The following is a 20,067-nucleotide window of genomic DNA, read 5'->3' on the forward strand; positions in this document are numbered from 1 at the left end:
AGCATTGCCAGCATAGTTCCACAAACAGGAGAACGAAGCTTTCTTGGTCAATATATTACAGTGAGGAAATTACTGTCCCAATTAACAACGTTTACCATCAACACTGATTGGACATCCAGATGAAAAGTGCAGAACTGTTCCTGTAATGATCCATCAGGGCTGGTTGGTGTCTCAATGGTTAAGAAGACTTTCTTAACTGTTTACTGGACATTGCTTAATAAATGCTTAGAAAAATAAAGCAGCAAAAGCAAAATAACAGTACTTACCGCAAAATAACAGTACTTACCGCTACATTTTTGTATCTTTATTTTATTTTTTCCAAACTTTGTACTTAGTACTAGGACAGGGTTGGAGCATAGGACAGGTACTTTCTGGGAATTAAGGGGAATTTCCATTATATGTTAGCATCAAGCTAAATGAGTAAGTGCTAGTTAATTATATAAAGAAAAAAATATTCAGGTATCATCAAAAAGAATCACAACACTTAAGAGTCTAGTTTTTCTCTACTTTGGTCTGTGTTGTGTCTAATCCCTTTTGTTTTTTTCCTTAAACACTGATCCTATTTTGAAGCACATTGTGACGTAGGTTTTGAAAGGTGGATTTTGGACAGAACCACATATGACTGTTTCTCCCTTTTTCAATTTTTATGCTAAGCTGAACCAACTGTTTCCTGGCTGTTGGTTATATCTCAGCAATTACATGTGTTTCCCAGAATGTCCACTTGTTCCATAAAATAAATAAATTCCAGCATTTTGTTAGCTTGTTCATACAGTAAGTGCTTCTAATGCTCAGATTTCTAACATGGCTTGAAACGTACGATAAGTCAAGTCAAGGGGAATCTTTGGACTGATGTAATTGATGAAATTTAAATTAATTCACAGTTTCAAAGCCTAGGCTGTCCCTTTACTCACTAACAACCTCTTCCCGGTCTTCCTACCTTGGGATGCTCCTCCTCTCACCCTTCCTTCCACCCCTCTAGGTACTCCAACTCTTTGCCCAGCAAGACTCCCCCAAGCCCCAGGATCTTAGTAGAGCATGTGGCCCCTGAGGAAGACAGGTATACCAGGCCTGCCCTTTTGCTGTCCCCACCTCTTAAAAGCTCTGCTTGTACCTTTGAAGCCTATCCTGCAGCCTGGAGCTCATCCTGTAGATGATATAACATTGCACAGATCTTGTGATCAGCGCTGTTTCTTTCCCTCTTCCTGTAAATATTTGTGGCCTAAGACTTTGTTATCCCTCTTTCATTCTGCTGCGCCTGCTCTTTCTGCTGAGCGTCTGTTTGAATTTCCCCACTTCTCTGGCTTGATGGCGCTTTCTTTTCTGTAACATTGTTGCTGGTTGGAAAATAGTGGACCGAATGTGTGAAATATTGCTTTTGCAAACCACAAAAATCAAACTAAAGCCTCAGTTTGAGTTACATTATATCCAACACATCAGTCAGTAATCAGTTTTTCCATTCTGTGGGTCATCATTCTCCATATCGTGTTTGTTTTTCTTCCCCCCTCTCTCTCTCTCTCTCCCTCTCTGTGGTTGCTGTTTGCCGAAACAGGCAGTTTAGCAATTCATCAAGTCCAAACTGTCACAGGGGCAGCAAAAAAAGCCTGGAGGGGGACAGGTAAGGTCATTCATTCATTCAGTCATTCACTCACTCACTCACCTTCTTTAGTCTCTTCTCATTACTGTCACTTCTTCTCATCTATCCTAAGGGATGGTATCTGACCGTTTGTTACTGGTTGTCACAGCTGGAATATTTGGAATATTTTCGGGTTTTTTTAAGTCACAGTGTAGCCTTGAATTCTGACTCAAAATCAAAAAAGCTTACTTATAACACCAAACACATTAGCTATAAACACAACGCAACTCACAACTTAGCATTCGTGTGATTTCATTTTTTAAAATGCATTTTTGTTTTTTATTCCAATTTTTGATGAAATTTGATGAAATTTTGTGCTGGGAGGTTTACATGATTGGAATAAAGCTGCATTCACTACAAAAACATTGTTGCCAGATGGGTTTGATGTTTTGCAGCCTAATAATTGCTCAAATCAGATCATAATCAGATCATACTACCAATGATTTCATAAGAAAAGCATCAGTATTGTTCAACACAACATTTCAAGTGTTCGAAACTGATATAAAGCAGATAGGAGACTACACTGTACAATGCTACTAACTATAACAAACTAATTTCATTACAGATTTACAAAAACAATATAGCTCACGTATGTTTATAAGGCAGGCTTAAGCCGCAGGTCGGTGGTACTGATGGTAACTCACAGTAGACAGTAGAATGAATAAAAATTATGTCATATCAAACTTGTGCTGAGTGACTTAATGTGTTTGCATAACTAAGGAATGCAATCTCTGAATAATTTTTAAAGATACTATAATTTTTCATGTCTACCCACCGAGGCCTATTTTACCGCACACAACACAACCCAAAACTGCCCAGTTGTCAACAAACTGGCCAGCTGCCTAATCTGGCAACACTGTCCAAAAAGTTGACACTAAATATGAAGCCACAGCCTGTAGCGTACCTTAGCATGATCACTAGAGACAGCAAGCCTGTTTAAAAAAATCTGCATCCCAGCACCACTGAAGCTCACTAATTATCGCATTCTGGTGTTAATTTGTGGTTTTAGGGTTGTTGTCTGCTTAGCTAAATAAAGGGGTGTAGACAAACACCCATAAAAGCACAAATTCTCATTTTACATTTTACACCTCTTTAGACTTTGGACTTAAAACTTCTAGTCTTTATGCTGAGCTTAGTGGTCCACACCTTAAAAAACACCTCTATACCTACATTAAATGAAATGGCTGTTCAAAATTCAGCAATGTTCTCATGCACTGACGATGACAGAATCAGACAGATGGCAGACAGACCCCTCATTTTTGTGAGTTGTATGAATCTTGTCATACAAGACCATCTACTCTGGACCAGAATGCACTGCCTACACACTGTTTTCCTTATGGAGCTCTGCACAGTATTATACAGACAGAGCCTTGACATGAGTATCACATGTCAGACAAGTTCTTTTCATTTGATTTTAATTTTGATGTATTTATAAGGTTTTATGTTTTCATTTCTTTTTATTTGCTGATGGCAGTCGAATCCAGCCCACCTCTATCCTGAGGGGCAGTAGGGGGAGAGGGGGCCCGCTGAGGCCCTTTGGCCAGACAGGCCTGGCTGGGTCCTGCCCAAACTCACCACGGCTAGACAGGTGCATGCTATAGTACTGCCAGCACTAGACTTCTCCTCCCCTGTGTGCTGATTCCCTCTGTGTCTCACTGATTGTGGTAATACTGTATGCACAATTTAAATGCCATATGTCTTCTTCGCTTCTCCTGCACCTTTTCTGATCCATTCCTCTCCTAACGTGACCTTTGACCTTTAATAGCAGCCATCAGTTTATTGTCTCTGTGATTCCGTTTTGGGCTTCACTTCCAGTAGTGATGAATATAGTAATAATGATATTTTTTGTCTCCTTTCCTATCTCCTTGTGTCCTCATGTTCCTTTCTGTCAGAGCACACCCTCATGGCAGCCCCTCTCCGACGGGGACTCCCTCATCAGGTCGCAGGGGCAGGCAGCTGCCTCAGCTCCCTGCAAAAAGCAGCAGCATAGAGCAAGGTATGTTGTGTGTAAGGATGTGGGTGTGGGGATGATGCAATAAAGTCATGGGTGATGAGTTATGTTAGCTAACAGTGTACGTACCCCGAGACACAAAGCTTAAGACAGGTTCTTTCTGCTGCTCATGAGGCCATGAACTGAAGGTGACAACAGACCTTTTTCACAGCAGCCATATCAATATGACATTTTATGGGTAACACAGGTAAAACCAATGAAAGTAATTTTGAAGTTGCTCTTCTGACTTTGGTATTTTCATAAGTTTTTAAGTTGTAATTTAGAAACAACATGGATGCTACCAAAGATGGGGTAGGGTTGTTGTTGTTGTTGTCTGGGTGATTGGTTGCCTGAGACAGGCACCCTAGTGTTGCTACTGAAGTATGCCAACACATTTTGAAGCTTTATATTGCAGTGACGTAGTCCCAGAATTGTTGCTGCAACCGTACATTCTCTACAACCACTAAAATGTTGCTTAACCTGAATTGTTAACATTAATGTCTGGCACTTGTAGCATCCATCATGACAGCACTTGTCCTATCAGTGCACATCATGCTCCATCTAGTGTCAGAAAACAGGTTCTGCATCTACAACACACTCCCCGTAGTCTCCCTCACTGGACACGGACCAGTGTTTCTGACTTCTTATTCCTGTTGTTTGTTTTGTATATATTTGTCCATGCTCTTTATTTATGTATTACTCTTTTTCTGTCTGTTTTGTCTCAGCCCTTGCAGTAGAGGAGCGAGCCCGACAGCCGCAGATGAAAGTACATCCCTACCGGCCTTCAGCCTCCCACGACCCTGAGACAGACCTCAAGACCAAACGGGAGGTCAGTATCCGCATTTTCCTGTCATTCTTTTGAATCATTTCTTCTTCACTTGATAAGTTATAAATATGTCATTTCTTCTATCTTCAGTTTGAACAAAATCATCATCTTTCTCCTCCTCCGCCTTCTCCTCGTCTCTGTCCACAGATGTACGCAGAACAGAGGCGTAGTAGTGACAACATGTCGGCCAGATCATCAGACAGTGATGATATAAGTGATGGGTCGGTCCTCTCCCGTGCCAGCAGTGCCTCCCGCCTCAGTAGCACCAGCTACATGTCTATCCAATCAGAACGACCCGGAGGACGACTCAGGTCGGTCCTAATTGGCTGTTGATCATGTGATCAGTGTTTAAAGGGCCTGTGGATTTCAGTCTGTTCACCCTCTTTGAAATAAGCCTAAATGTGAGATTGTGTGTTATCTGCATGCTAATCAATGTCTGTCTTTCTGTTTTGTTCTGCCACCTGCTGCATGTTGCTGTCCATCTGCATGCTCTGTCTCCTCTGTCCTCGCGCACGCACACACACACACACACACACAAACATATGGGTAAATACGATGAATGGTGGAAATCCAAACAAACTGAACTCAGATCCAAGTCATTAGAGGAGGAGAAGAAGGACAGGAGGATCTCATGGGGGATGAACGGAGAGGAGGACAGGAGGAAGGCGGCAGGAAAGAGACGTTTCTCTGAGGAGTTGAAACGCAGGCGACACACTGTAGCTGGAGACACGAGGGAGTCCAGGTAAAGATCAATACATCCCAAATGGTGAATTCAGTGATGATGGCAGACGATCCATCTTCTCACTGTACAACCGACTCGGGATCCCTCAAGATAGAATCCCTGAATCCCCATTCGTTTAAGACTACAGAACACTATGGTAACTTTTTAATGGTAGCAATTACAGACAATTCCTTATTGATCACTGCAGGGAAGTTCTTTTCCTTTGGCTTGCAACCTCTAAAGGGAGGTCAGCTCAAACCTGTAGGGATACAGCACCCTGCTCAAGGACACTTAAACAGAGGGAACATGGAGTTGAACTTGAATCTTCCAGCGGAAGGATATTGTCTCGGCTTATTTTTGAGATGCAGTTAGCTTAATCACACAGGAATTTGATTACATTTTTGACCCAGTGTCTTATTTTGTGCTGCACACATTCAGACCTTCCAAAACATTACTTCTCACTATCTTACCAGAAGTGATCTTAGACCTGCAGTACCAACATATTGTAGTTTATGATTAAAGGGGCATTCTACCATTACACATAAAGATTAGTTTACTCTTCATGAGGAGTCCTCCTCAGCCTGTGAGTTGTTACCCATTTATCTTTATTCTCTCAAGATAACAGATTATTTCACATTTTTATTTGTATTTTAAAAAGAAGACCATATGACCTGTAGTTTAGGCACACCTGAGGGTAAGAAAGGAAGGCTAAGACATATGGAGCAGAGATGGATGATTTATTATTCCGTCTCTGACTGAACCAAATCGAACTGACATCACTATTACAACAAAAACAAACAACAGTTCTGACTCTTCAAATGTTCATTTATTTTTTTATTTTTTAGATAGACATTTGCTTTTATATAATATTTTGGTCAGGGATTCAAATTAAATGCTTTGACATAATCTGTCAAATTAGATATTATTATACCAGCTGTCTCCAAAAAGACATTTTTCTACACTGAATCGAAACGCTAACAATACTTAAATTAAAATCTGCATTATTTTCAGCTTTGTCTTTTTGTTGATGTAGTATAAAATAAGAACAAACTTCTGACAAATCTGATGTCGTTCCAACTTTATATTAAGGAATGTAGTAAAACAAATAATGTAAATTTAAAAAAAGAAGACAGTCAAAACATTGCAAACAAAAATATAAAAATATGATTAAGAAAAATACCTAAACTAAAACACTTGCAAAAAACATCAAGTCCAACTGAGTTGAAATAAATAATTAAAAAGTGCATACAAATAAAATCTCACAAAAAATTCCTATATTCTCTCCATGTTCCCACACATGCCCATACAAATGCACACACACACACACACGCACACGCACACACACACACACACACACACACGCACACACACACACACACACACATCCTTGGCTGACCAGTAGCAGTGTGCTGACAGGGACAAACGACCCTATCCCAGTGGTCCTCAGTGGGCCAGGTGGTGCAGCTTATTAGCTGGTTAATGTATTGAGGTCTGGGAGGAGGAGGAGGAGGAGGAGGAGGAGAGGGCCTGTTCTATATGGCCTTATCACAGATCAATCCAAATAGAGTGGTATAAAAGCACCTCCGCACGGCCTCTGACACACTTTCTACAGTCAGAGGTGAGAAAAGAGAGGAAAGAGGAGATAGAGCATGAAACAGTTGGTTCTCACTTGAGTCTAGAGATTTTGTTGTTTATTTATATATAAAACAATCATGAACATCATGAATCATGGACAGTCAAACTTGTCACCTACATGTGGTTCTTATGAATGATACACTCATAAATTGTTTCACCCAAAAGTGAATGTTGTATTTCAAAACAATTGGTCACTTCTACCTCAAGCTGTTAGTTAGTTTGTTTGTGTTATTGTGTGACTGTGGGTTCTTTTTCCAAATGAGTCTGGTGGCTTTGGAAGGAGCAACACAACAGTTTAATACTGTATAATGACATATGAAAATATTCTAAATATTGGATGGGTGTGAAGCCAGTGCTCTGTGCAGGTCAGTCAAGTCATTTCACAGCAAACTGGGAAAACCATTTCTTTATGGACCAGGATTTATACACAGGAGGCTTCCCCAAACTGCTGCCACGAAGCTGGAAGCAGACAGTTGTTTCAAATATCACTGTATGCTGTAGCATTAAGATATCCCATAATTGGAAGCAAGGTTGTGGCCCAAACCATGAAAAACTGCCCTGCCCACTGAAAAATGTAGCCAAAAGTTACAGATATATGCATATACAGGAACACATTTAAATGATCAAGTAAAGAAAAGCTCATGATGGCATTTCTATTCTTTACTATCCATTTACTGTAAAAAAAAAAAAAAAAAACTTTGATAAAACTCATAATTTCAAGGCAACTGTCTTCACTCAAACTCAAACGTTTTCAAAAAAAAAAAAAAAGCTCCCCAACCGATAATCCTTTGGGGCAATTATTTGCTTTTCTTTTTTAAAAAAAATCTTTGAGTTTTGGAAACAAAAAAAAAATTAAATTAATTGAAGTGTAAGTGAATAATAGTTGCTCAGTGATTTTTTGAAGGCCTGGCTATAATCTAGCTCATCCATAATTTGGACAAGGGGTCAGTTTTTAGAGAGATGGGGTAAGAATTAGTCATCTAGAGATGTAGAGGTCAGTTTTCACTCAGAGTGGGATATTAACATCTGTATTTAGTGGATAGTCTCACATCTGCTTCACGTCACTTTGATAATAGGGTATGGATGTGACAGAAAACATACAGAGGAACAGAAATACATCAAACCCTCCTTACATCTTTAGTACCTCTGTTCTTCAGTCTTTCCCCATGCTTGACACACATGTATGTTTGATATACAGCTCCTCATCAATTTCAAATAATTCATTGGTAATCTTCAGACTTCCTGTCTTTCATTGCATAATTAGTATCACTTGTTGTTTGGTGAAATTTTATGTCTCAAAATGTTGACATTTCAGAATAAAACCACACAAAAAGATGCATTTTTCTGCTGAGATATATATGTACTAGGGCTGCAACATTTTTTTTGTCATCCATTAATCTGCGGATTATTTGCATGATTAATCTTTTTGTCTATAAAATGTATAACAAATGTGAACAATGCTCATCACATTTTCCAAATATATCACAAACTGTACATGAATGTATATCATGTGTGAGTCTTTGTCATTTTTGTTATATTTGGCCCCTGTTTTCTATGCCTGTGTGTGTCTGTGCTTGTCTTTTTGTGTGTTTATGTTTGTGCAATTCCCTCTGCATGTCTCAGATCCCTCCTTGCATGCATCCTGTGCTGTGACTGTCAGGACCCTCTCTGTGATCCTCCACACTTGGACCCTCCCCTCCCATCCTCTCCTTCTGCTGCACGTCCTTCCCTAACCCCCCTGCAGGGGGTGGAGGAGAGGCCTCAAACCACCCTCCCTATTCCCAGTAACTCCCCGGTTTCCCACTGGACTTTGGCTGTCAGGGGCCCAGTGGGAGTGGAGACTATGGGTGATAGGGGCAGCATAGCTGGGATCTCCTGCAGCACTCTGACCCCCTCTGAGGGGATGGACATGCGGCGGCTCCTCCGCACCCCAAGGAGGCAGCATCGAGCACTGGGCAGCTTCTGCCCGCGTGTAGTGGCTCGTTTGAGAAGAATGAATTTGAATACATGATATGACTGTCAGCTTTGGTCTGAGAACATTTTATTTTAGTCTTATTTGATCCCTTGTTAACCAGGATGTTAGTTATGTTATACCAAACATCAATGTTTCATCATTCCCTGTATTTGGGATCCCAGATGTTTACTCATCTGTTGTTTTATTAAGATGCTGTCAGTGGTGCAGGAAGTATTCAGATTAATAAAAAGTACTAATACCACACTGTAAAAATAAGGATGTAACAATATCAAAAACTCAAGGTTTGATAATACCTTGAAAAAAAAATTGATGATATGAAAGAAAAATTACAAATTGTACATTTTCTTAATTGAATAATACATGTAAAGCATTTTTGTTCATATAAAATTGTTTTTTCCTTCTTTAATGAATAAAGTAAAATTAGACAGCCATGAACTAAACATGTGCAAAAAAACTAGCATGTATCTTCTTTGGTATTGATGAAAGTACAGTATAGAAACCTCATAACATCCCCTCTCTATCACACCCGATCACAGCATAACTCAGTGTCTCCTCTCTCCAGTCGGCAGATACGAACTGTGGGCCGCAGCATGCTGAAGAGCTCCAGTGTGAGCGGAGAGATCTATACCCAGGAGCGCACCGACGGCAGCCAATCAGACACAGCGCTGGGCACGGTGGGCGGCGGCAGCAAGAAGAGACGCTCCAGCCTCAGCGCGCGGGTTGTGGCTATCGTTGGGAACCGCCGCAGCCGCAGCACTTCACAGATCAGCGGCCCGGGTGAGTTACCATGGCAACCCTTAAACATTAAGTGGTAGGGATGAACCGGTACCGATATCAGCATCGGGTATCGGCCCGATACTGTTCTCACGTACTCGTCCTCGTACTCATAAAACTAGTCTGATACCACACACCCGATATCACGTTGCTTGACACAAGCAAATATCCAAAGATCCAACATGATGCAGAGTTCAAGAACTTTGTTGATGCTTGCCCTCCTTTCTTGGTCACGCCGTCTTTATCAGCGATAGACTCGCTGTCCTCAACATCATCCACCACTGACCACAGCTACTTCGGAAATTGTCTATAAAATTGCATGTAAATCCATGTAAAACTGAAATAAACACACAGAGCACACCTGTAGACCGCAGCCAGACGCTGTCCAATAAATCCTTGCAGGTGTAAACTAGTTGAATGTCTCAACTAACTAATCCGAAGACGAAGAAAAAACACAGCTGCCACCAGTCTGTAACCCTCTTTTCTTGGTAATAAACTACTTAAAGTACTCATACCTGTCCCCCCTAAACAATGGCAGGTAGGAACTAATTAGCTCGTAGGCAAGAGGAACATGAAGAAGAAATTAAAATACTACATATGTAAATCTGTTATTAAAATACTAGTTAAAATGTTGTGAATGATTAAATAATTACCATATGTAACACAATTTGTAAGAGTAAATTCTGCAAGTTGTGTAATGTTGTGTAATCATTATACTAAAAAATATCATGTCCACAGTAAACTGCACAGCTTGATAAGGGACACAAATTCAGTAAAGTAACTTACTACAAATAACCCAAAATTGGAGCGTGTATAGTAAATATGATTACACTAGCAAGAGCAACAATTTGTTCCATTTACAAATTGAGGAACATCTGATGAAAATACAACAGGTTTTTAAAGTTATTGTAAGAACTGTAATGGCATTATTAAGTACTCGTATCGGTATTCTCAGATGCAAGTAGTTGTATTTACACTCAGTCTGAAAAGAGTGGTATCAGTGCATCCCTATTAAGTGTGGACTGTATATCTGTATATATTGTGTGGAATGTAAATCCCCAAAAGATGATAGATTCTAAATATTATTATATTAATTAAGTTAATATTATTACTGTTAGTGTAACTTTCAGTAGAGCTGACTGACACCATGCTATGTTCACATCCAAAAACATTAACTTAAAGTACACAACATGGAATTTGTCTCAGAACCTGCACTAATTCACAAAATTATGAGACCATATTTCACATCAAGACAAACATTTGTCCGGAGGAGCAGACTCTACTGAACCACCACAAATTGCAAGTGTCCTTTTGTTCCATAGAAGACAAACCTCTGCTGCCCCGGTGCTCTTTATAAAGACAAACAAACAAATATGTTTTGGGCCTTTCAGGACATCGTGGCCGACTGAGAGCCCCTCGCAGCTCGGCTCCCAGTCACACAACACACTCTGTCTGGTTCAGCATGCACTTTTACCACAGGGAGGGGGGCATAAAGACTCATGATGAAAGCCAAACACTGACCCCCCCTCTCTTTGTAGTGGACATAAAAAGCTATTAGACAACACTGGGCCTAAGGGGGGTCTCTGATGTAGAGAGGAGAGAGAGGAAGTAGAGATAGTCCAGAGATCAACTTTAATTTGAAAACCCTTCCTGTTCATGATGGGAGACAGTTAAAGCAGGTAAGAGAGACTTTATTTTTTTTATGTTTTATGTGATTTTATTACAAGATAATGATGACATAACTTTTTATGGCAGGTTTTACATTGGTCCGCTGTTTGAGTGCTGTTGACCTTCTCACCCACTAGTAATGTAAAACCAGATCTAATACTCAGAATGTATACAAGGGATGATGGTAGGCTCAGAAATGCAGCTACATTTTTCTCTTTGCACCATACGTGCCAATAATATGAGTCAGATGGTGGACGCACCCCGGTCCCAGATACCACACAGTGTTGTTTGGGTCATTTTTCTGCCCAACAATTTCCTGTTTACTACTAATTACCAGATTCAGCAGGACATGGGTGGGACTTTGGCCGGGCATCAGACAGAGGCATCGCAGAATCCTTAACTGGATCTGTGACCTATCTTGAGATATTTTTCTCTGTAGTAAATTGTTTCATATGAAAAAGGGTTCACCCCATTCATAAATGTGCTCTGGAAGTTGGACTGCTGATGTGTCATGTTTTTTGGTTTCCTGGCCACAGCATGGGTTAAATCTGCAATCCTGATATGTTCTTACTCTTTTCAAACTAAAAGAAACATTTTGTAGGGTAGCAATGGCTGAAAGGGGAACTCCACCAGCTTTACTTTAGTGTTGTTCAGCCTGTGAAAACAGTTCGGTCATGTCTTCTGTTGCTCTGGAGGAGTTTTACAAAGATTTGATCACAAAAAAAAAAGAAACCTTGATGATGTCGTCGGTGTTATCTTGGTTTGTGACTGGAGGCTAACCTGAGACCTGAGTTGTAATCTGGAGGTAGAATGTTGTGAGAATTTACCAAGCGGCTAAGAAGGGTCTAACTAATGCTTTTTTAGTCACATCATGGGATGTATGGTCATATAGGTCGTCTTTGCATCTATCTGTTGGCAAGAAAGTAAATAAAAGGAATCCAAACCTAACCTGCTCCATGTACCGAAACTCTAGATCTGTTTTGCACGTTCACAACAGATAGTACTCTTAAATGTAGGTGGGGTTGTTACTAGGACGTTGGGGCTAACTGGGTAAATAGACAAGAGTGTCTTGGTCTCGAGAAGCTGCCACATTTATTTACTGTACTTTGACTGCCAGATTGACAAATAATTGTTAGCCTATTCCTCTGCTCTGCACATGTTCTTTGTTCTCAGTAAACGTCTGTTTATTACAACAAGGAGACATGCTTTATTTGAAAAAAGGCTACAGGAAGCAAAATGCTACTGAAAAAACGGGGAAGTTTGGGAATCAAAGTACAGATGATGAAAATGTCAGAGCTGTTCTTTAACAAATAAGGACAGAAAAAAATCACCCGTACCTCAATGGACAACAGTAGATTACCATGTTTTGCTATGTGCCAGTGTGCAGACAGCTCATTTCATTAAAGCTGCACTGTGACTGTAAACTGAATCAGCATGACACAGGGCAAAAAGAGCACATCAGCATTTTTTTTTTCTGGGTAAATAAAGGTGAAAAAAAAAATGGCTACAATACTTTGATTTTCCTATCTGTCATCTTTCATACAGAGGGAAAGAGTAAGAAGGAGAAGGGTGCACCTATTCAGAGGAGCACAGAGACCGGCATGGCAGTTGAGCTGACCAGGAACATGAGCCGGCAGCCCAGCAGAGAGTCTAACAACGGCAGCATGAACAGCTACAACTCTGAGGGGAAGTCAGTAAACCACACTGTTCCTGATCACTTTCTACCAACCATCTACCACACCCTCTACATCTTTAGAGACTCTGTTTGAGAATGCTGAATGATAGTCCATTTATTTTTGTTTATATGTGTATATTTGTGTGTGTGTGTGTATGTGTGTGTGTGTGTGTGTGTGTGTGTGTGTGTGTGTGTGTGTGTGTGTGTGTGTGTGTGTGTGTATATACTTTATATTTCATCAGTTTCAAATGATAAATTTGACAGTGTTAAAACTACTGTAGCTTGAAATTAACTGCTGTCCCCAAACTAAAGCACCATTAATAAAATGACGTGGATATGACAGTGGAGTTTGTATACCAACATGTTCTGAGGGATTATATCCAGGCGTACACTGCCATTTCTGCATGTATGTGTCAGGTGACTGACAGTAAGCAGAGTGTAATACAGTATAATGAGCACACTAGGCTCAGTGAGGCGATGATAAAACACAAACTTTGACTGAATCAAATTACGGCCTGGTGTTTTCCGTGATGGATTATCTCGCCTGGGCAATTTTCAAGATGTTTTTTCATGCTGTATATAATGATTGGCTGCAAATAGGCTCTCCTGAAGGCAGCAAAATACGCTCTGGAATCTTAAAGTATGCTGACTGCGTGCAGATTCCACCAAGAGTAATGTAGGAGCGAGGAAACCACTGACGTTGTCCTGTAAAGAATCACTTTTCTGTATGTTGATTCTGGTCGTGTTGTTGTAATTGACTCGTGTTTATGTGTTTTCTGCGTTAGCCTGATCTTCTCTGCAGTGAATCTGGGTGCCAGCAGTCAGTTCAGTGACTTCCTGGATGGACTGGGACCTGCTCAGTTAGTGGGAAGGCAAACACTGGCTACTCCTGCCATAGGTAAGATGCCGCTGATACTGATTCTCTCTTCTGACTTCCATCTCAGTTTAAAGCTGACCCTGTTTATTTATCTTTTTGGTTTGTTTGTTTGGTTTTTCTTTTTTTTTTCATAATTACTAGTTACTTATGTACTTGTGTTTGTAATAAAGTATACATTTAAAATTGTCATAGCTTTTATTTTATTCTTAATTTTCTTTTGTTGTCAATACATCCATCCTCTAGCTGTACCTTTAGAGCGTAGCATTTGGTGAGGGGCTACTCCCTTGGCAGGGCACCAGTCAATCACATCTCATTTATTGTTTTTTAATATTTATTTTGAAACCACTGATCCAGTTGGACAATTTATACTACTGTGCGATGCTGTATGATATAATGTTAAAGGATAAATCCGTGATATATTTGCTGTACTAAATCATAGGATGGCTGTGATATGTCATCAAATTAAAATACTCCCTTCTCCAACAACAACCTTCCAGTCAGGATGTTTTCCTCTTAAGTTTCCATTCCAGGCCAGAACAACTGTTTTTGTTTGCCTGTTTTATGTTAATCCGAGTCCAAATTAATGCTAAATTTTGCTGAGTAAGTGTCTGTTTATGAGTTGTAACAAATCATTAATAATCTTTTAGAGGGAGCAGATGTTTATAGCCTTTAAAATGAGCAAAATGTTAATGGAGTGTAGAAGGCAATGAGGCAGAAAGTCACTGAACTCTAAATCCAGAGTGTGTGTTTTCAGAGCAGTGGGCTTTTTCTTACGGGCTTAATTTAAGATTGACAGACAATTAACAGTTGAAAACAGCTGATCAACTTACAGTGTAGGGCTTATCGTTGCTTGTTATTGTCAAGTTATAATGTTGAGCTCGTCTTGCTCTTGTGGAGGTTCTGTCACTGCAGCCTGCATGTAACTTGCTTGAGCTTCAGTCTGGGAGGAGAGGGTGAGGATAAACAACTCGCTCCAACCATAAATCTTATATTAAATAGAGATTCAACCAATTTAATCTATGCCTCCAAATTGCTAGTTGGCAGTACGCATTTTTGAACACTTTGAACACAAGTTCTTCCATATTTTTCCTTTAAGTTAAAAATGTAATACTATTGGCGAAGCCACAAGGTAAACTGTGACAGAGAAATATAAGTTACTGCCACCAAATATTTTTTAATAAACCATCATTGGGATGTTATTTTCTTCCTTTTTTTAAACATTTCTCTCAGAATGCACAGACTCTAACACACTACATATCTAATGTCAAACGTCCACCACACACTTTAATAAACATACATGTCTTAGCACAGAAAGGATTTCCAGGGGATTTAATGGATTTAGAGAAATATTTGGGGGATATCTATAAAAAGAAACGTTCACTGTTCACACCCATAATATATATTTGTATGAGCTGACTGTGTAGTGAAACTCCTGTGCCTTATTTTTTCAGAGTTAGAAAGCTCTGCTGCAGTACACGCTGTCATCGATCTCTTCCTGTCGTACTAAACCAATCATCTTTTCACTTTTCTGTTTCCCAGGTGACATCCAGATCGGTATGATGGAGAAAAAGGGTCAGCTGGAGGTAGAAGTCATCAGAGCTCGAGGACTTGTACAAAAGCCAGGATCCAAATCCCTCCCTGGTGAGAACCTGACCAACTAATCCCTCCCCCACTCAAGGCATCACTCATACACTCTTCACATGTATTATCCCTCCCATGAAGATATAATCAGCTGTGAGATCTGATCTAGATTATATTGGCGAGTGGCTGTGCTCCTCACTAATGGCTTTTTTATTGTTTTGTTTCTGCCCTCAGCTCCATATGTCAAGGTCTATCTGCTGAATAATGGAGCGTACGTAGCCAAAAAGAAAACCAAGATTGCACGGAAAACACTTGATCCACTGTACCAGCAAGCACTGCTATTCGAGGAAAGCCCACAGGGTAAAGTCTTACAGGTGAGCCCAAGATACATTCCTCTTCATCACAAAGTTAAATGTTTTTCTTTCCAAATTCAATTGTAAGTTGTTACAACTCATTAGATAAAAAGAGCAACAGACCTATTGATTCCCACATTTATCTGTGCTGTTATGCCTCAAATCTCATTGATTACTGAGGCTACTTTGTCATCTCCATCAAATTAACATATAAATAAATGATCAGTATTCATACACTGAGGCTTTTTTCAATATTCTTTACCTTCATATTTACAGCGTGTGCCATTTTACAATTTACAATATGGCTCCTTTATGCCAGCTGTAAATGTTTGTAACTCATTAGTAAGATTTATTAGTAGTAAGAAGTAATTGGATCTTGCCAAATAGTGAGTCTGAGTATTAAAACTATGTTATAACTTAGTTATAATTGTTTATTCATGATTTGCAACCTTACATGGCTTTGTTAGATACTCAGTTCTGACTGGTCAGTTACACCATTATAAGGTCTATTATTTCAGTATAGCAGATCATCGATATAAAAAGCAGGAGGCTACCATTAGCACAGTTCTGATCATATGTTGCGTTAAAAGGGAAATTGTGAACTCGCAATTACAACACAGAAGTCATGAACAGAATGTTGTGAACTTGGAGCTAACGGAAAACTTCCAGTTCATGATGCTGTGAACACGACATGAAGGTGCTCTTCAAATGGGCTCATCTCATCTTCAGTTACAGCAAGGTCTCTTATTTCTGTAAACCACTTCAGTCCTGAACAATAATGACCTGCCCACTGTACATTATCCCTTTACTTAATGACCTAATTATAAACCAGTTGTAAATGATTTATAAGGGTAGTCTTATTGTAAAGAGCTGCCCTAATGGATACTGATAAAATATGTTTTAGACTGCTGTGTAATTTGACAGAAAATTATTTTTCCTCCAGGTGATTGTGTGGGGCGACTACGGCCGCATGGACCATAAAAGCTTCATGGGAGTTGCACAAATCCTGTTGGAGGAACTGGACTTATCAAGCACAGTCATTGGCTGGTACAAGTTATTCCCACCGTCCTCTTTGGTGGATCCGACACTTGCCTCCCTGACGCGGCGGGCTTCTCAGTCGTCGCTCGATAGTTCCTCCGGACCTCCCGGGGTCCGATCCTAGTGGACCAACAGCTCTACACCGCTTGACGAGTAACTAAAATCACTCTGTAGAGAGAAACAAACAAACAAAAAAAAATAGATGGCGGCAATGTAGAACAACAACAATCAGAAACAGTCACACAACAAGAAAGCTTTGTTGAGATCTGACAATCACTTCTGTCACGGTTAATTTTGTCTGTTGTAGGGAGCGCCACATTTCAGTGTTTCATATCCATTCGAAGAATAATCTCATAGTTTTTCTCTGTGTATGCTGAAGACGCAGGGCTGCCAACAGACAACGAGCAGTAACTCTCGAGACGGGAGATGAAAAAAGTGTCAGAGAATCATATGAAGCAGGGTGGTTTTTAACTGAATCAATAATAGCAAAGAAATGTACGTAAGCATCGGAATGTATGGACTCGAGACAGAGGTAATCACCCTCCACGCCTGCAGGTGGCGCAGTCCTCTCTGTAGTGGCCTCCTCCAGAACCCCAAAAGACTGCCGGCACTCCTGCCGCCCCAGGCAGGGTGCTCTCGTGTGGGTATTCAGTCTGGAAGCACAGGGCCTTCTTCTGGTGCCTAGACCTTGGAGCCACATCACTGGTCCCTCTCTCTCTCGAAATCCTCTTTTCAATATGTTTACCATGGCTGCTCTGAAGCCACACTGTTTTAGCGTGTTTGCTTTGTCGTTCATTTCTTTCCCTTTGTTACTACTGGCACAAAGATGTTTTTACAGTGCGTAAAATGCTCATGATAATGTTGTCAGTCTGGTGTGTGCATGGAGAGAAAAAACAAAACACAAGAGATAAAAAAGGATATAAAAATTATTAAATGTCTGCAAGTGTTATGCAGGGGGGGCGGGGCTGGTAGTGATGATGACACAGCTTCGATTTTTACACTTGACAGTGAGATTAGCGTGCAGCGTTGTTTTCCTTGTTCCACCGCTGGCAAATGTCCAGGCCAGTTGTCTTTGTATAGATGTATATTAGGCCTCCCAGGAGGTTGACCAATAAATAAAATTTATGTCACTTTGAAATATCACAAGGGTACAACATCACTGTAAAAAAAAAAAAAGTTTAAAAAAAGTAAATCTTTGTTCACCTACGCAAGAGCAAGATAGGAGTGTCTAATTTTTCACATTTTTTGGGGAGTACATTCCCTCACCCCAGCACGTTTCAGGTTTCTATCCAACCCTTAGTTTACATTCTTTTGAAATTTAAAACACAAGCACAAGAGCTTGATTTTTTTACAACAAAAAGTTTAACTTTTTGAAAAAAATATGTAGTTAAAAAAAAAAAAGAAAAAAAGATCCCGTCACTGGTTTCCGTTCATTTCTTTGTCTAGATATTAGGAAACAGACAAACAAACAGAAAAGACGACAAATCGCTCACAGTTTCCCTTGTGCATCTCTGTGAATGTGAAAGTAAACCAATCAGACTGATCCGTCGGGACACCAACACCAATGCTCATCCTCTGTTCGGCCCATAGACTCCTCCCACTGGGGGAAAAAGGCGGGGCCAGCATGACTTTGGAACCTGTTCCAAGCTGCATGCACATTTTTTGTAAAACGAAACAGATACAGAAAAAAAAAGATACTGAACTAGATACGTGTGTTAGTTCCACATACTGTAGGGCCGCTTGTATGTTGCATGCAGTTGTACAGTTTGCTCGTACTTGAATATTAAAGAGATAAAACCAAGAAACCGAAGCCATTCCCATTACGCAAAGACATTTGAACTCAACTGCAGTCTATTCCACGTCCCTCAGTCCGGTGCTGAATGTCTCTCAAACTAAATCCCAAGATTACGTTGATGTCTTTCCTCGACCCTCTGGAAGATGTACTGTACTGTACAGTCGTACTGAGCAGACCTCACAGCCCCTCTTACTGTTACTCCACATCATAGTATACCTCCAAAGGGGCTGAGATGATGTATGAATAAATATGTACAAATCAGATCCACCTATATGGAAATATGAATTATGTTTCAACATAATGATTTCAGATATGCTAACACATGAACTGTTAAGTTATATAAAGAATAAATGCAGATGCACAGAGAGTCATACACTGTAAATACTCTACAGCCATCCACTGGGTTTTCATTGGGTTCAGTGATATTTGCAAAGGGGCCAAGTCATATATAATGAGGAGCAATTAATATGTCATTAGAGACCATGAGGTGGGACGACACGACTTGGGTCACAAACTGGCCGACTACAGGTGTACCACTACTCTAAAAGTCGTCATACGAACACTTCTTTGTGCTTAAAACCCAACGTCTGAACCCCGACCATGTTAAGTCCCACTTCAGAGGAGTTGACTTTTCTTTTCATCGTCCGGTGAAGCTGGTTTTCTTTTCTTTTCTTTGTCAGTATTAACAGGAAAAAAAAAAATTGCTGATTGTTTACAACTTCTGTGTTCCACTGAAACAAAAAGAAAATTAGAAAAAAGTAAAGCATTCACTGCAACATTTCTTGTTTGTATAACAGATGTGGCTCAAATGATGTGTATGTTTTATATTTAAAAAAAGTTCATTTTTATTATTTACAAATAAAAAGAATGTGTGGAAGAAAACAGCTTTCATTTCAGTATGTTATTCTCTCAGCCTTTGGCACGATGCCAAAAGGTCAAAGTGAAAAACATATTTCAAGATAGGATCTGCTGCCATGTTCGTGGGAAAGTTAATATTTTCCTGTCTTATAAATGTCCTCAGCCAGTCCTTCGCATTAAACTGAAACGATAAATACAAAAAGTAGTTTGACCAGATTTCTGCAGCACATTACCAGTGTGTCACTGGATGGTTGAAAATGTCAGATGTAATGTCATTTAGGTCAGATACATGAACACGATGGCTTGATCTACTTCACATTTTCCTCTTTTCTCACAGTGACAAATTTTTCATCTACAAACAAACAAAAAAAGTCAGTACGAAAAGCTACAAATAAGTATGTAAGTACAAATAGTCATTCCTTTACACACATTTAATAATTAATTTGGATTTTGGGATGCACAAACTTGTTTCCTTTAGATTCCACTCTCAGTACTGTAAATATGAAGCTACAGACAACAGTCAGTTAGCTTAGCTTAGCATAATGATAAGAAACAGGAAACTTGCCATACTGGCTCTGTACAAAGTAAACAAAACCCTTACATCTTGTTTGTTTAATAAAAATAACCAGGCTAGCGGTTCCCCCTGTTTTCAGTCTTAATGCCACGAT

At 39.9% G+C, this 20,067-nt stretch overlaps 1 protein-coding gene across 24 annotated transcripts in view; it reads left to right on the top strand.

Moving 5' to 3' along the window:
* Positions 1-19,423, top strand: part of rims1b (regulating synaptic membrane exocytosis 1b) — a 100,918-nt gene extending 81,495 nt beyond the window's left edge. For 9 of the 24 annotated variants that reach the window (XM_084715737.1, XM_084715742.1, XM_084715749.1 and 6 more), the window contains 13 exons: positions 980-1,057; positions 1,550-1,615; positions 3,108-3,221; positions 3,526-3,629; positions 4,349-4,452; positions 4,597-4,760; positions 5,039-5,191; positions 9,343-9,557; positions 12,768-12,912; positions 13,683-13,795; positions 15,314-15,415; positions 15,590-15,729; positions 16,652-19,423. In XM_084715737.1, coding sequence (XP_084571863.1) covers positions 980-1,057; positions 1,550-1,615; positions 3,108-3,221; positions 3,526-3,629; positions 4,349-4,452; positions 4,597-4,760; positions 5,039-5,191; positions 9,343-9,557; positions 12,768-12,912; positions 13,683-13,795; positions 15,314-15,415; positions 15,590-15,729; positions 16,652-16,870 — 1,717 coding nt within the window. In that variant the 3' untranslated portion in view covers positions 16,871-19,423. Of the gene's footprint in view, positions 1-979; positions 1,058-1,549; positions 1,616-3,107; positions 3,222-3,525; positions 3,630-4,348; positions 4,453-4,596; positions 4,761-5,038; positions 5,192-8,428; positions 8,926-9,342; positions 9,558-12,767; positions 12,913-13,682; positions 13,796-15,313; positions 15,416-15,589; positions 15,730-16,651 lie in introns of those variants that run through there. The other 15 variants (XM_084715750.1, XM_084715756.1, XM_084715757.1 and 12 more) reach the window with 9 other exon arrangements.
* The last annotated feature ends 644 nt before the right edge of the window (positions 19,424-20,067 follow it).

The sequence above is a fragment of the Lutjanus erythropterus genome, chromosome 3 (genome assembly GCF_056507025.1).
Source record: "Lutjanus erythropterus isolate fLutEry1 chromosome 3, fLutEry1.hap2, whole genome shotgun sequence".
NCBI classification, from domain to species: domain Eukaryota; kingdom Metazoa; phylum Chordata; class Actinopteri; order Lutjaniformes; family Lutjanidae; genus Lutjanus; species Lutjanus erythropterus.